General features: G+C 41.7%; 1 protein-coding gene across 1 annotated transcript in view; it reads right to left on the bottom strand.

Moving 5' to 3' along the window:
• Nucleotides 1-17,871, bottom strand: part of SND1 (staphylococcal nuclease and tudor domain containing 1) — a 429,076-nt gene that overhangs the window by 383,439 nt on the left and 27,766 nt on the right. The window contains exons 2-3 of the mRNA XM_061198696.1: nt 16,196-16,345; nt 2,736-2,856 (exon numbers count right to left, since the gene is read on the bottom strand). Of these exons, the coding sequence (XP_061054679.1) occupies nt 2,736-2,856; nt 16,196-16,345 (271 nt within the window). The remainder of the gene's footprint in view (nt 1-2,735; nt 2,857-16,195; nt 16,346-17,871) is intronic.

The raw sequence follows: 17,871 nt of genomic DNA, 5'->3' as shown, positions 1-17,871 counted from the left end.
TCCTACTACCAAAGAAAAAAAAGTTGAGATGAATGCTGTTCACACAAAGAACGTTCAGGTTCTGAAGCTGAGCGTGGATCACAAGAACCTTTCCACTGAGGTTACCGCTGAGGCCAGACACAGACACACACAGCTACCTGACATCAGTAAATATTACACTGGTTCTTTCGAAGCAACAGGAATAACCCCACAGAGTGGAAAGTCAAAAGGAAAGACTCCACAATGATGGGGAAAGTTGAGCAGTAAGGTGCCAAGAGGTCGGGGGTAGAAAGAATGAAGGCCTGGTACAAACAAGGCGAACGGCCATAAAATCGCCAGTCAACGGCAAACGCAACAGCTCTCGGACAGTTCCTTGGCACAGAGTGCTCTGAAAGGGCTGCTGGCTGGCCCACTTCTAAATGCGTTCATTGCTCCTTCAAAAGGGAGAAAAATACAATTCTCTGGGCCAAACTCCCAAAGAAGGTAACAAAATGTGGTGGATAGAATACTGAAAACAGGGAATTTGTAGGGAAAAGATCTGATTCTTGCTTATTACTAATCAAGGTATGACTGTGATCAAGTCACAACTGGGGCTGGTACTCAGAGCAGGTGGGTGACTATATTTTCTCCAAAAGTTGAAGACTAATCAATCATCTCTCTCTTTTTTTTTTTAATAAGTTCTGGGTTAACCACAAACTCCCAAATTCTATCATTCTCCTCCATCATAAAAAGAGTAGCCACATAAACAACAGGGATTTACTGTATAGCACATGGAACCATATTCAGTATCTTATAATAACCTACAGTGGAAAAGAATCTGAAACTACACACCTGAAACACAATATTGTAAATCAACTATAGTTAAATAAATTTTTTATCTATCTACATATAGCAAAAGAAAATCTTTTTTCTAAACAAAAAAAAACAAACGACAAAAGAGAGTAGCCATAAAATAGGCTAAATATATGAACACTAATTAATTAGCTAAGGCACTGTTTCATTACAGTTGGCAGTGAGAGTTGGTTAAAGTATCTGAGTGAAAATATTAAACTTTAAGCCATTTAAGCCTTTAAAACTGAAAGATGTAGATGATTTCAATCATTCTTTTGGTAATTATTTATCAATCACCTCCTATGCGCCAGATTCTATTAAACACACTAGTACGTTAACAGGCTAAATTACATCCACTCTGTAATTTGCGTCAGTTTGAAAAACAAACTTTCTAAAAACAACTTAAAATTTTAAATGTCAGCTCCTCTTACCTTAAATAGACTGTTTTATAGTTGGAGACTAAGGTTATTTAAATGAACACTTACAGGCCATCTCTCCATAGAGATATCTGTACCGAAAAAATGTTCTATAGTCCAGTGAGGTCTCTTGTCCGGTAACAGAAGATTGACCAGCTGTTACAGAATTGTATTATTTTGGGTAATGAAATTCTCGAACAATTGCATTTTGAAGACAGTACACTTCTGTTTGTCTTACATTCTTACTAGCCAGTAGCCTTCCAACAATAATGCTTAAGTTTTTTATTACCTACTATATTATTTGAATTATGGGTAAAAGGCAAATTTATTTACTTCTCTTTTTGAAAAGATTCCATATATTTCTATAATTTCCCAATCAGGATGCAGATAGCCATTTGTTAAAAGGGCTGTTTCTCCACTGGGTAAATTGGACAAGAAGGCTCCAAGGTCATCCACAACTCACTTGTCTAAGACCTCTACAATTAAAATCAGAATCCTACAATAAAGATGTTTAAAAAAAAAAAATCAGAATCCTAAAAGGATATTGTTAGCCTTGTCATATACCCTACTTGCTTACTTCCAGCTTACTAGTCACCCAAGGCAAGTAGATTATCTAAAGCAGCTCAGTTAGAAGGCTAGTTTATCAAGAATCACAGGAAACTTTAAAAGGTGTCTGCTCCCCAAATAATCCAGATGAACATTAAGTGTTCCTGTTCATCTGACTGCTTTATGGAAAACATTCTACCAATTCTTTCAACGTCCTATTTCTGTTCAAACTCCATCGTGCAATCTTACTCTCCCTCTACCTAATGCAAAAGAGACCAGAACACCTAATATCCCATAAGCTATCCGGCCCAGCTAAACAACAGGCATATGTGTGCACACACACGTATTTATTGAGTGCATTCTCTGTGCTGGAGCAAGATGCTTTACACATACCATCTCTTTAAACTCTCTCTATAACTTACAAATGAAACTAGGGCTTAGAAAGGTTCAGTTAAGGGTTAAGTAAGAGTATATGGTAGAAGAGCCAGGAATCCACACCTACACCACTCCAAAGCCTGTGTTCTTTCCATTCCATTCCAAGTCATGTGGCTTACAAAAAACCACAAGCCCTAAACAAATCGTCCTTTCCTAAAGAGAGTCCCCAGGAGGAGAAGAAAAGCCACAAGATAGATAAAGCAAATAGAAGATGCAATAGGAAATCTATAGGAATTCAATTAGCACTCTGACCAAGAAGCACAGAGCCAATGAGTTCCACAGGCTGACGGCCTAAATACAGGGAAAAATAATTCTACGCTTACACACACACCTAAACCAAGCCAGGAAAGCAGGCACAGGAGTAAACTAGGAGCAGGAGTATCAGGGCACCTACGTGCCACGAGCTCTGTGCACTTCCAATGAGACCTACAGCCAACCCTCCCAGAGCTACCTCCGCCAGACGAAAACCAGTCTTTGGAGGAACTTCAGACTTGGAGAAAAATGAGCCCTTTCCCCCTTGGAACTCACCTTTTCCAAGGTAGATCATGCCATACTCTCGCCCCTGGGGAGTCTTGTTTTCTATCGTGAAGCAGACTTCCTTCCCAATCAGCTTCTTCCGAAGGAACTCTCGAGCAGGAAATGCCCAGGGCTGAAAGACAAAATAAACGTGTTCAGAACTAGGCAGTTCTCACACGACACAATCAACATCCAAGCAACTTCACTCCTTCAATAGCCTGGCCACGCACTAGGCCCTGAGGAGAATATAAAAATGAAACACACACGACATGGATCATACACTTAGGGGGCTCCTAAAAAAGGCAGGTTGAACAGTTGGTTTAACTAGCACTGGCCCTAAAAACAGGCATCATGGTTTCCCAGACACCAGCACCAGGACTTCCCCCCATGCCCACCCCTCCACCACCCCCATCACTGTCTACTCTCTAGCCGTCTACTGTCTACTATCTAGCTGGTAAGGGATCAGCTTGACAATGGTGGCTCTTCCCTGTCACTCATTAAAGGCCCAGATACAAGGAGTGAGCCACACATCCACAATGGGTACAAACAGAGTCTCCATGTGATCTCAAGATACTGTGCAGGGACTTCCCTGGTGGTACAGTGGTTACGAATCCGCCTATGCAGGGGACACGGGTTTGATCCCTGTTCCGGGAAGATCCCACGTGCCGCGGAGCAACTAAGCCCACGCGCCACAACTACTGAGCCTGCGCTCTAGAGCCTGCAAGCTGCAACTACTGAAGCCCGCGCACCTATAGCCCGTGCTCCTCAACGAGAGAAGCCACAGCAATGAGAAGCCCACGCACCACAATGAAGAGTAGCCCCCACTCGCCACAACTAGAGAAAGCCTGCGCACAGCAAGGAAGACCCAAAGCAGCCAAAAATAAAAATAAAAAATAAAAAAATATATATATAAAAAAAGATACTATGCAAAGGGATGGTATTTCCCCCATCACTTTGGGATGGTACAGACAAGGGAGATGTCTCCTCTGAAGCAGCAGTGTCACAGTCAGTGGTCACTAGCACTTGAATTTACAGTCTGGACCTAGCTCAGTGCCCCAAGTTCCCTTAGAACAGAAATGAGGAAGGAGAGGGTAAGAGCTCAAGGAGTACATGATCTGCAGAAGTTCGTGTGCAGGAACAATACAGCGTGTAAAAGGGCAGAGTGGTATATGATATGCACGCATTGTCTATTACCAATTGGAGCCACAGAACACATAGTAAAGGCAAAACAGCATATCAGTGACCTGAAAAGGAAGCGTTTGCCAACCTTTTCAGTCCATGAAGATTATTCCATGGGGTTAGCCAAGAAGCTTTTCTAGAAGAAAGACATCCACGACTTCCCAGAAACCAGAAGCCAGTTTAAATGTGGCAGTCTACCAACCCACTGGGCTGGTATTCACAAAACCAGTACTGTTAGACAACAACAACTATGGATAGTTCTAGGAAGAACTAATCCTGAGTAAGTGCTCTTGAAGACACAAAAACAAGCTTATCCTCACTCATCTAATGCGCTCTCTTCAGAGTGCCAACAAGCAAAAGAACCAATCACTCAATGGCAATATGGAGTTCACCACATTTTAATCTCCCATTTCTACCCCTCTCCTCATTCATAATAATGAAAACAGATACTGTGACCAAAGAGTATGATGACTGATAATAAGCCCAACTGCCAGCCACACCACAGAAACAGTACTAAACCAATTAACACAGCCTCGTACATTTTTATCACCTTAGTGATCCACTTACTCTAAAAATATCCTCAGCTATAGATCTAATGTCTAGGCTTCAGTTTTGAGTAAGACACTAATACCTAGAATTCAGTAAAACATTGCTTTCCTAAATGCAAAGCTCTGACAAAACAAAGTACTCCTAAAGGAAGCCAAGACTTCGGTAAAAATTCATTTATCAAGGGTCAGTTCACAAGGAAATAGCTAACCCCTGTGGGGAAACCTCCAATTTCTACTGACTTGGCAGAATTATTAAAAGCTTTTAAGGCTTGAGGAAGGAGCCCCCTTCTCTCAGGACCTCATGTTTTACAGCTGGTCAGTCACTGGGCAATGAGAAAGCTACACTGGAGGTCCTGAAAAGGACATACACCTTATCCTAGAGAAAGGTAACCTAGCTTCTTTAATATTCCAGCCTTCTCAAGTTGTGTTCCATCCAGACTCAGGCAAATTCAATAAATGGACAAGATACGAGCTATGAAGAGAGGCGATTAGAAGATTCAGGAAAGCGAGTGACCACATCACTCCTGCCGAGGGCAACAGAGCACTCCAGGAGAGAATCCCGTGCAGGTGTCCACATGGAGGACAGCCAGCAGAAGGCTACCTAATGGGGAAGCCCATCCCAACAGAGCCTCCCAGAACAACCCTACGTACACAGAAACTGACTCAAAGCGTTCATCACATTAGGGCCACAATGACCCAATAGGAAGAATCACTGGTCTGGTCAAATGATGTGCCAGAGCTCCACCTAGGAAGCAATGGCTGTTAAGTAGCTGAGACTCAAAACTGCCTCTTCCCTTTAGAATGCCCAATGGCAGGTGATCTAGCAGCTTGCTCTCCACTCCCAGACCCATGCAAGGTTCTGGTGTCTACCACGACAAATGGAATTTTAATTCCCATCTTTTCTTTGCACCAGGTAGACGCCTAAACTACTGAAACAAGATTAAATCCCACAACAATGTAAAACCTCAAAGCTAGCTACTTTTGTACTTGGCCCAGTGCTCAATCATCCCATGTCCCACCTGCATATGTAATTAATCCCTCTCTGCCGCAAACACCCCACCACCCCAATTTTCAAAAGCTCCACTGAATGTAGAACGACTGTGACATTCATTTCTGTATTTCGCATGAAACCAACATACAGCTTCACGTACAATGAGAGCTCAAGAAATCTGTGGGAAATAAATATATAATTCCCACAGTGCCCATCAATGCAGTATCTAGGCTGCGTAGAGTAGCTAGGCAACGCTGGGGATTAGGCTGGAACAGGGCAGTGATGGCTGGGGACACACAGCAGAGCTGCTTTTACTGTCAAGGGACTTAGGAGAGAGCTAAGTTTCTCTGAAAGCAGATATGAAAAAAGGCGGAGAATAATCAAGTGCATGATATTTGGGACAGTGATACAAAGGGAAGCAAATAAGCAATAATGTCCTTGACTCTGTTTGAATGTGACAAAACCAGACATGCTCCAAAACAACAGAAAGCCAGAGAGAAAGTAGTGCTGCATTCCACAATCCACTGATCCGCAAAAGGAGACGCTCGGGTTCTTTTCCTCATTATTCACTGTACACCTGCTTTGTGTCAGGCACTGACGAGGCAGAAAAACACAGACGTCCCTCCCCTCGAGGAGCCGACAACCGAGTATAGAGACATATAAACATGGAATAGGATGACAGCACAAAAAAGGGATGATGAAAGGTGATGTCAGGTGTGACTTCTCCAGAAGATGAATCACCGGGGCACAAGGAGGAGATGGAGCTCCCGCTGGAGGGGGCAGCTGAGCCAAGGCATAAGCAGGCAGGACTCAGGTGGCCCGTTAGGAGACCCGAACACTTCCTCAGCGTTGGGACTTAGCGTCCCAGAGGGGGTTCAGTAAGAGAAGACTAAAAGTCAAATCACAAATGGGATTGTATCCCAGGCTAAGGCATTTAGATTTGTCCAGCGGTAATGAGGAATCACTGAAGTATCTGGCAGTAATACTGAGCCAGGGGAAAAAAATGACATTATATCTCAAAAACATCTGAGAGCATACAGAGAAAGAATCAGAGGGAAGGAAAATGAAGGCAGAAAGACTGTTATCTCAATATTCCAGAGTTGAACAAAGCACTCTCTCAGAGTTGAACAAAGAACAATAGCAACTGTAATGAAGTTTCAAGAATAGAGAAGAGAGATTTTGAAGGAGGCAGAATCTCTAGGTCTCGATAAAAGCCTGGAGGTTGGCGGGGGTGTGTGGAATTGGGTTACCACCTGGCATCACTGCTAACTTGAGCCAGAGCACCTTCAAGGGCATGGTGGGGGGAAAACCAAATCACAGCAGGGCGAGGAGAGACTAGATTACTGCACACAGAAATAGTGACTGTGGCTGACAAAGGGTGAAATCTGTAGCTCTCAAATACTTCATGTCACAGGGACCTTTGAAGAGTTACTAGGAGAAACTGAGTTGCTCTGGAAGAGATAAAAACCACTAGGCTGTATAAATATATGAAACTCCAATGAGAGCAGGGATCAGATTACATGGTATTCTTTCAGGTGGGATAGTTCTGGTAAGATTTTATTGTACTGTTACATAGGCTACAGCTAAGATACTTCAGAACAAGCTGCAACTGGCCTTGATTCTCATCCCCAAAACAGAAAATTAAAACCCAACCCTTCTTCCCTAGAGGCAACACTGCTTCTTCCTTCTGGGGAAATGAACTTGATTGGCTCTAGCCAACCAGGGTCAACACTCTTCTCCTCTTAGAAGCAGGCAAGCTGTTACACAACACAAAACTGAAAGGGAAAGAGCTATTCAAAACGTTGGTCAAGAAAAGCACTTAGCACCCAAAATTTGAAAAGTGCTGAGAGAGATTTAATCTTCAGCACTTGGACTAACAGTACGAGAAGTGTCTGTAGTAGCAGAAATTAAATAGCACTAGAGATTACCACAGCTAACATTTGTTAAGTAGCTTACAGGCCCGTTCCGCATTATCTTGTTTAATCCTCATTGAACAACCCTGAGGTATAGAATAACCCAATACTTGTGCTTACTGATAGAGGACCAATGGAAAATAACTGATTTTGTCTATTTAGTCATTATCCCAAGAATCTAATTGCTGTTGACAGAATTTGGGGTGATCTGTCTCTATTTCCTATAACACTGCTTTACTATCGTCTTAATTCAAACAAAATACTTTTTATTATACATGAAAACAACTGCATGTTTTTCCTTAAATGAAAGACTCCCGTGAGCTGCTTTTTTTCCCGCACTTCCATGGGAGGAAAACAGCAGACGGAAGCTGAGGTACCAACTTGCCCATCATCATCAAGCTGAGGCAAAAGACAAATAATTAGAATCCAGAAACTTCATTTTTGAGAGCCAAAGCACCACTGAAGAAGAAACAAGAACTGATGTTTCAAACTACAGGAGCCAAGAAGACTCATGGCAGCTGCCTGGAGAGGTAACTTAAGGAGTCCAAGGCAGACAACAAAGAAGGCAAAGTGGCCAGGCATTAGAGATGGGAGAGCAGGGGGCTGGAGGGGATGGTAGAACAAAAGCTCAGAAGCTTGTCAAATCGCCATAACACATGGTTCTTGACAACTACTGAACCACAAGTTGCCCTAAGAAACTGATAACTTCCTCCCTTCAAAATGCATGTTTACACAAAATTTTGCAAACAATTTCATGGGGTTCACAGACGTCCTTAGGACACAGATCCCAGATTAAGAATCTATAAGGCACAGTCCTAACATTTATAGTATATGCTACCATTTATGAAAATGAGTGTCTACTGTATAGCACAGTGAACTATACTCAATATCTTATAATAACCTATCATGGAAAACAATCTGAAATACATATAACTGAATCACTTTGCTGAACAATTGAAACTAACACAACATGGTAAATTAACTATATTTCAATTTAAAAAAAGAAAGAAAGAAAAGAAAATGAGTGTCTGCTTGTATAGGTGATAAATGCCTCTGGAGACTCAAGACTGCAATAACACCAGTAGTCTCCAGGGAGAAGAACTAGATTTTTCAGTGTGCATCCTTCTGAATTTTGAAGGTAAATGAAGAATTCAAACATAAATAAAAGAGCTCTGCCATAACTAACGACAACCTCAAACAGCTGAGACTACCTAGGAAATGTACTAACCTGTTTCCAGAGAAAGAGGCATGAAACACTGATAAACCTGAAAAGGCTCTAAACCTATGGGAAAGTGTATGACGGAAAGAGACTGGAATTACCAGGATTAAAGGTAGTGAATGTATAAACTGAAGCAAGCCACTGTTGATTTGTCATCAGTCCTGTGATATAAAAATACTTGAAATAGGGAGCCTGCTTCAAGATGGCGGAGGAGTAAGATGTGGAGATACCTTCCTCCCCACAAATACATCAGAAATACATCTACATGTGGAATAACTCCTACAGAACACCTACTGAACGCTGGCAGAAGACCTCAGACTTCCCAAAAGGCAAGAAACTCCCCAGGTACCTGGGCAGGGCAAAAGAAAAAAGAAAAAACAGAGACAAAAGAATAGGGATGGGACCTGCACCTCTGGGAGGGAGCTGTGAAGGAGGAAAAGTTTCCACACACTAGGAAGCCCCTTCACTGGCGGACACGGGGGGTGACGGGGGGAAGCTTCGGAGCCATGGAGGAAAGCACAGCAACAGGGGTGCAGAGGGCAAAGCGGAGAGATTCCCGCACAAAGGATCAGTGCTGACCAGCACTCACCAACCCGAGAGGCTTGTCTGCTCACCCATCAGGGCGGGTGCGGGCTGGGAGCTGAGGCTCGGGCTTTGGAGGTCAGACCCCAGGGAGAGGACTGGGGCTGGCTGCGCGAACACAGCCTGAAGGGGGCTAGTGCCCCACAGCTAGCCGGGAGGGAGTCCGGGAAAAATTCTGGACCTGCCTAAGAGGCAAGAGACCATTGTTTTGGGGGAGTGAGGAGAGGGGATTCAGAGCACCACCTAAATGAGCTCGAGATGGGCGTGAGCCGCGGCTATCAGCGCGGACCCCAGAGACTTGCATGAGACGCTAAGGCTGCTACTGCAGCCACCAAGAAGCCTGTGTGCAAGCACAGGACACTATCCAAACTTCCCCTCCCGGCAGCCTGTGCAACCCGCCACTGCCAGGATCCCGTGATCCAGGGACAACTTTCCCAGGAGAACGCACGGTGCGCCTCAGGCTGGTGCAACGTCACGCCGGCCTCTGCCGCCGCAGGCTCGCCCCGCATTCCGTACCCCTCCCTCCCCCCAGCCTGAGTGAGCCAGAGCCCCCTAATCAGCCGCTCCTTTAACCCCGTCCTGTCTGGGTGAAGAACAGATGCCCTCAGGCGACCTACACACAGAGGCGGGGCCAAATCCAAAGCTGAACCCCGGGAGCTGTGCAAACAAAGAAGAGAAAGGGAAACTCTCCCAGCAGCCTCAGGAGCAGTGGATTAAATCTCCACAATCAACTTGATGTACCCTGCATCTGTGAAATACCTGAATAGACAACGAATCATCCCAAAATTGAGGCGGTGGACTTCAGAAGCAACTGTAAACTTAGGGTTTGCTTTCTGCATCTAATTTATTTCTGGTTTTATGTTTATCTTAGTTTAGTATTTAGAGTTTATCATCGTTGGTAGATTTGTTTGTTGATTTGGTTGCTCTCTTCCTCGTTTTTATAATATATAGATATATTTTTTTTCATTTTCTCTTTTTGTGAGTCTGTGCATGTATGCTTCTTTGTGTGATTTTGTCTGCATAGCTTTGCTTTCACCGTTTGTTCTAGGGTTCTATCTGTCCGTTTTTTTGTTTGCTTTTTTTTTTTTTAGTATAGTTTTCAGTGCTTGTTATCATTGGTGGATTTGTTTTTTGGTTTGTTTGCTCTCTTCTTTCTTTCTTTTTCTATTACTTTTTAATTTTTTTTATTTTTAATAATTATTTTTTATTTTCTATTTTAATAACTTTATTTTATTTTATTTTTTTAATTTATTTTCTTCCTTTTTTTCTCCCTTTTCTTCTCAGCTGTGTGGCTGACAGGGTTTTGGTGCTATGGCTGGGTGTCAGGCCTGTGCCTCTGAGGTAGGAGAACCGAGTTCAGGACACTGGTCCACCAGAGACCTCCCAGCTCCACGTAATATCAAATGGCAAAAGCTCTCCCAGAGATCTCCATCTCAACGCTAAGACCCAGCTCCACTCAACGACCATGAAGCTCCAGTGCTGGACACCCTATGCCCAACAACTAGCAAGGCAGGAACACAACCCCACCCATTAGCAGAGAGGCTGCCTAAAATCATAATAAAGTCACAGACACCCCAAAACACACCACCAGACACAGTCCTGCCCACCAGAAAGACAAAATCCAGCCTCATCCACCAGAACACAGGCACCAGTCCCCTCCACCAGGAAGCCTACACAACCCACTGAACCAACCTTCCCCACTGGGGGCAGACACCAAAAACAACGGGAAGTACGAACCTGAAGCCTGCGAAAAGTAGACCCAAACACAGTAAGTTAAGCAAAATGAGAAGACAGAGAAACATGCAGATGAAGGAGCAAGGTAAAGCCCCACCAGACCAAACAAATGAAGAGAAAATAGGCGGTCTACCTGAAAAAGAATTCAGAGTAATGATAGTAAAGATGATCCAAAATCATGGAAATAGAATAGAGAAAATACAAGAAATGTTTAACAAGGACCTAGAAGAGCTAAAAAGCAAACAAACAATGTTGGACAACACAATAAATGAAATTAAAAATTCTCTAGAAGGAATCAATAGCAGAATAACTGAGGCAGAAGAAAGGATAAGTGACCTGGAAGATAAAATAGTGGACATAACTACTGCAGAGCAGAATAAATAAAGAAGAATGAAAAGAATTGAGGACAGTCTTAGAGACCTCTGGGACCACATTAAATGCATCAACAGTCGACCTATAGGGGTCCCAGAAGAAGAAGAGAAAAAGAAAGGGTCTGATAAAATATTTGAAGGGATTAGAGTTGAAAACTTCCCTAATATGGGAAAGGAAATAGTTAATCAAGTCCAGGAAGCAGAGAGAGTCCCATACAGGATAAATCCAAGGAGAAAAATGCCAAGATACATATTAATCAAACTATCAAAAATTAAAGACAAAGAAAAAATATTAAAAGCAGCAAGGGAAAAACAACAAATAACATAAAAGGGAATTCACATAAGGTTAACAGCTAATCTTTCAGCAGAAACTCTGCAAGCCAGAAGGGAGTGGCAGGACATATTTAAAGTGATGAAATGGAAAAATCTACAACCAAGATAACTCTACCCGGCAAGGATCTCATTCAGATTCAACGGAGAAATTAAAACCTTTACAGACAAGCAAATGCTAAGAGAATTCAGCACCACCAAACCAGCTTTACAACAAATGCTAAAGGAACTTCTCTAGGCAGGAAATACAAGAGAAGGAAAACCCCTACAATAACAAACCCAAAACAATTAAGAAAATGGTAATAGGAACATACATATCAATAACTACCTTAAATGTAAATGGATTAAATGCTCCAACCAAAAGACATAGACTGGGTGAATGGATACAAAAATAAGACCCCTATATATGCTGTCTATAAGAGACCCACTTCAGACCTAGAGACACATACAGACTGAAAGTGAGGGGAGGGAAAAAGATATTCCATGCAAATGGAAATCAAAAGAAAGCTGGAGTAGCAATTCTCTTATCAGACAAAATAGACTTTAAAATAAAGACTATTACAAGAGACAAAGAAGGACACTACATAATGATCAAGGGATCAATCCAAGAAGAAGATATAACAATTGTAAATATCTATGCACACAACATAGGAGCACCTCAATACATAAGGCAAATGCTAACAGCCATAAAAGGAGAAATCGACAGTAACACAATCATAGTAGGGGACTTTAACACCCCACTTTCACCAATGGACAGATCATCCAAAATGAAAATAAATAAGGAAACACAAGCTTTAAATGATACATTAAACAAGATGGACTTAATTGATATGTATAGGACACTCCATCCAGAAACAACAGAATACACTTTCTTCTCAAGTGCTCCTGGAACATTCTCCAGGATAGATCATATCTTGCGTCACAAATCAATCACTGGTAAATTTGAGAAAACTGAAATCGTATCAAGTATCTTTTCCGACCACAACGCTATGAGACTAGATATCAATTACAGGAAAAAAAACTGTAAAAAATACAAACACATGGAAGCTAAACAATATACTACTAAATAACCAAGAAATCACTGAAGAAATCAAAGAGGAAATCAAAAAATACCTAGAAACAAATGACAATGAAAACACGATGACCCAAAACCTATGGGATGCAGCAAAAGCAGTTCTAAGAGAGAACTTTATAGCAATAAAATTCTACCTCAAGAAACAAGAAACATCTCAAATAAACAACCTAACCTTACACCTAAAGCAATCAGAGAAAGAAGAACAAAAAAACCCCAAAGTTAGCAGAAGGAAAGAAATCATAAAGATCAGATCAGAAATAAATGAAATAGAAATGAAGGAAACAATAGCAACGATCAATAAAACTAAAAGTTGGTTCTTTGAGAAGATAAACAAAATTGATAAACCATTAGCCAGACTCATCAAGAAGAAAAGGGAGAAGACTCAAATCAGTAGAATTAGAAGTGAAAAACAAGAAGTAACAACTGACACAGCAGAAATACGAAGGATCATGAGAGATTACTACAAGCAACTCTATGCCAATAAAATGGACAACCTGGAAGAAATGGACACATTCTTAGAAAAGCAAAACCTTCCGAGACTGAACCAGGAAGAAGTAGAAAATATAAACAAACCAATCACAAGCACTGAAATTGAGACTGTGATTTAAAATCTTGCAACAAACAAAAGTCCAGGACCAGATGGCTTCACAGGAGCAATCTGTCAAACATTTAGAGAAGAGCTAACACCTATCCTTCTCAAACTCTTCCAAAATATAGCAGAGGGAGGAACACTCCCTAACTCATTCTACGAGGCCACCATCACCCTGATACCAAAACTAAACAAAGATGTCACAAAGAAAGAAAACTACAGGCGAGTATCACTGATGAACACAGATGCAAAACTCCTCAACAAAACACTAGCAAACAGAATCCAACAGCACATTAAAAGGATCATACACCATGATCAAGTGGGGTTTATCCCAGGAATGCAAGGATTCTTCAATATACACAAATCAATCAATGTGATACACCATATTAACAAACTGAAGGAAAAAAACCATATGATCATATCAATAGATGCAGAAAGTTGTGACATAAAAGATGTGACAAAATACAACACCCATTTATGATAAAAACCCTCCAGACAGTAGGCATATATGGAACTTACCTCAACATAATAAAGGCCATAGATGATAAACCCACAGCCAACATCATTCTCAATGGTGAAAAACCGAAACCGTTTTCACTAAGATCAGGAACAAGACAAGGTTGTCCACTCTCACCACTATTATTCAACATTGTTTTGGAAGTTCTAGCCACAGCAAACAGAGAAGAAAAAGAAATAAAAGGAATCCAAATCAGAAAAGAAGTAAAGCTGTCACTGTTTGCAGATGACATGATACTATACATAGAGAATCCTAAAGATGCTACCAGAAAACTACTAGAGCTAATCAATGAATCTGGTAAAGTTGCAGGATACAAAATTAATGCACAGAAATCTCTTGCACTCCTATACACTAATGATGAAAAATCTGAAAGAGAAATTAAGGAAACAGTCCCATTTACCACTGCAACAAAAAGAATAAAATACCTAGGAATAAACCTACCTAAGGAGACAAAAGACCTGTATGCAGAAAACTATAAGACACTGATGAAAGAAATTAAAGATGATATCAACAGATGGAGAGATATACCATGTTCTTGGATTGGAAGAATCAACATTGTGAAAATGACTATACTACCCAAAGCAATCTACAGATTCAATGCAATCCCTATCAAACTACCAATGGCATTTTTCACAGAACTAGAACAAAAAATTTCACAATTTGTATGGAAACACAAAAGACCCTGAATAGCCAAAGCAACCCTGAGAAAGAAAAACGGAGCTGGAGGAATCAGGCTCCTGAACTTCAGACTATACTACAAAGCTACAGTAATCAAGACAGTATGGTACTGGCACAAAAACAGAAATATAGATCAATGGAACAGGATAGAAAGCCCAGAGATAAACCCATGCACATATGGTCACCTTATTTTTGATAAAGGAGGCAAGAATACACAGTGGAGAAAAGACAGCCTCTTCAATAAGTGGTGCTGGGAAAACTGGACAGCTACATGTAAAAGAATGAAATTAGAACACTCCCTAACACCATACACAAAAATAAACTCAAAATGGATTAAAGACCCAAATATAAGGCCAGACACTATAAAACTCTTAGAGGAAAACATAGGCAGAACACTCTATGACATAAATCACAGCAAGATCCTTTTTGACTCACCTCCTAGAGAAATGGAAATAAAAATAAAAATAAACAAATGGGACCTAATGAAACTTAAAAGCTTTTGCACAGCAAAGGAAACTATAAACAAGGTGAAAAGACAACCCTCAGAATGGGAGAAAATATTTGCAAATGAAGCAACTGACAAAGGACTAATCTCCAAAATTTACAAGCAACTCATGCAGCTCAATATCAAAAAAACAAACAACCCAATCCAAAAATGGGCAGAAGACCTAAATAGACATTTCTCCAAAGAAGATATACAGATTGCCAACAAACACATGAAAGGATGCTCAACATCACTAATCATTAGAGAAATGCAAATCAAAACTACAACGAGGTATCACCTCACATCGGTCAGAATGGCTATCATCAAAAAATCTACAAACAATAAATGCTGGAGAGGGTGTAGAGAAAAGGGAACCCTCTTGCACTGTTGGTGGGAATGTAAATTGATACAGCCACTATGGAGAACAGTATGGAGGTTCCTTAAAAAACTAAAAATAGAACTACCATACGACCCAGCAATCCCACTACTGGGCATATACCCTGAGAAAACCATAATTCCAAAAGAGTCATGTATCACAATGTTCATTGCAGCTCTATTTATAACAGCCAGGACATGGAATCAACCTAAGTGTCCACTGACAGATGAATGGATAAAGAAGATGTGGCACACATATACAATGGAATATTACTCAGCTATAAAAAGAAACGAAATTGAGTTATTTGTAGTGAGGTGGATGGACCCAGAGTCTGTCATACAGAGTCAAGTAAGTCAGAAAGTGTAAAACAAATATCATATGCTAACACGTATATATGGAATCTAAAAGAAAAAAAAAAATGGTTCTGAAGTACATAGGGGCAGGACAGGAATAAAGACGCAGACGTAGAGAATGGACTTGAGGACATGGGGAGGGGGAGGGGGAAGGGTAAGCTGGGACAAAGTGAGAGAGTGGCATAGACTTATATATACTACCAGATGTAAAATAGCTAGCTAGCGGGAAGCAGCCGCATAGCACAGGGAGATCAGCTCAGTGCTTTGTGACCACCTAGCAGGGTGGGATAGGGAGGGTGGGAGGGAGACGCAAGAGGGAGGCGATATGGGGATATATGTATATGTATAGCTGATTCACTTTGTTATACAGCAGAAACTAACACACCATTGTAAAGCAATTATACTCCTATAAAGATGTTTAAAAAAAAACAAACTTGAAATATACAGAAAAGAAAGAGTACATCAAATGTGCAGTCAAGGAGGAGACTGGGCTATAACCTGGGTCTACAGCCTCTCGGAGGGGAAGCACCTACCTCATCCGGGGTGTCTTTTGCATCAGGTTGTGTGGCAGCTGCCCTGCGGGCAAGGTTTCCAGCACGAATGTTGCTAAGGTTGATCTGCCTCTCTGGAGGAGGCCCACCACGAGGCTGCCCGCGGACAATGATGGCACACCCTGAGAGGACCTAGGTCAGGGGAAAAACAGAGAAAATTAGCCATCTAAAGGTAACATCACCAGAATACAGATGGTCCACTCCTGTATCCCCAACATCTAGAACACTATTCGGCCTCTTGAAGGCACTCAAATATTTGTTGAATGACTGAATGAACAAGACTATTTTTAAGTTTATAAGAGAAATACCTACATAAAACCTTGGGCTAGATTCTGAAGTGACTGACCCAGCAATACAAATAATTACACAAAATGACAGAAGACTCATAAAATAGACTAGGGTGAAGAGGCATGCGAGACATGGAGATAATCTTTGTAATTTCATCCCTGCAAGCTGTCCACCACCTGTGTTCTTTTCAGTATTTAAGAAGTTAATGTCTCCATCCACACGTGCTGTTCTACGGTGGAAAAGGCAAGCAATGGAAGAAGGCCAGAGAAAAGTGGAAGCTGAAGGAAGAAGCCCCAACACGCCAGCCACACCAGCCAGAAGGAGCCGAGGACGCCCAGGGCTAACGTGGAGGCAGTGCAGCCAGAACCCCGTGCTCACACTTCCTCTGTAGACAGTGCTCAGACTCTAGGCTAAGAGAGAAATACAGAAGAGAGAATCTAGAAAACCCACGCCCTCGGTGATTAAAACAGGGGAATCGAAGAAGCACCTTAAAGCTCCCAAGTCCAGCAGCTCCTTCCCTATCTCTCTGAAGGACGCCAGGCGTAAAACCCACGTGGCAACTATGGAATGAGCTCTAAAGCTCACTTAAAATATTTGCGGGGGGAAGAAGAAAGGATTTCACGTGGGAGAAGAGAAGAAACGGCACACAGAAAAACATGAGAATCATCGCCCAAAGTATTCAAATTCTTTGCTCAGCGAGGCACGATTTAATCAACAGGGAGACTTGAGCACTGGCTTCACTAGAGCTGAAAGGCTCAATCCCACCTTCAAAACAAGAAAAAGCTGCTGAATGAAAAGTTAGTAGATAGAAGGTTGGAGAGCCCTGCCAATGCAGAACTCCGCGGCAGACAAGACCACGGAGTTTTCTGTAAAGGGAACAGTCCTTGGAAAGGAAGCTGACTCAAAGGAAGAAAGGAAGGAATATGAAGGAAGCCACTTTGATATGCATTTGCTTACCTGACTTGTCTCCCTCACCTCGCCACCTTAACTCATGCTCTAAATCGTGGATTATTAATATAAATACAGAAGTGCATTAAACATATATGTACATCTTAAAGAATGAGAAGCAAACAACTATGTAACCACCACCCAAGTTAATTACCAGAACACTAGCAGAACCTTGGATCCCCTGTGCCCCTCTCTACTCCCAGCCCCTTCTCCTGACTGCCACCACTATCCTGACCATTGTGATAACCCCTCCTCCCTTGATTTTCTGTACAGTGTTACCATTTACGTATACATCTCTATGCAATATGGTGGTTTTGTTTTTCCTATTTCTGAACTCTATAAACTGAGTCTACTGGGTGTACCCATCAGTGACTTGCTTCTTTTGCCCTTTTTTTGGGTGAAACTCATTCATGCCAGAATAC

This window comes from Eubalaena glacialis, chromosome 8, assembly GCF_028564815.1.
Source record: "Eubalaena glacialis isolate mEubGla1 chromosome 8, mEubGla1.1.hap2.+ XY, whole genome shotgun sequence".
NCBI classification, from domain to species: Eukaryota; Metazoa; Chordata; class Mammalia; order Artiodactyla; family Balaenidae; genus Eubalaena; species Eubalaena glacialis.
Note: the sequence above shows the minus strand (reverse complement) of the source record. Positions and strands in the feature narration are given on the sequence as shown.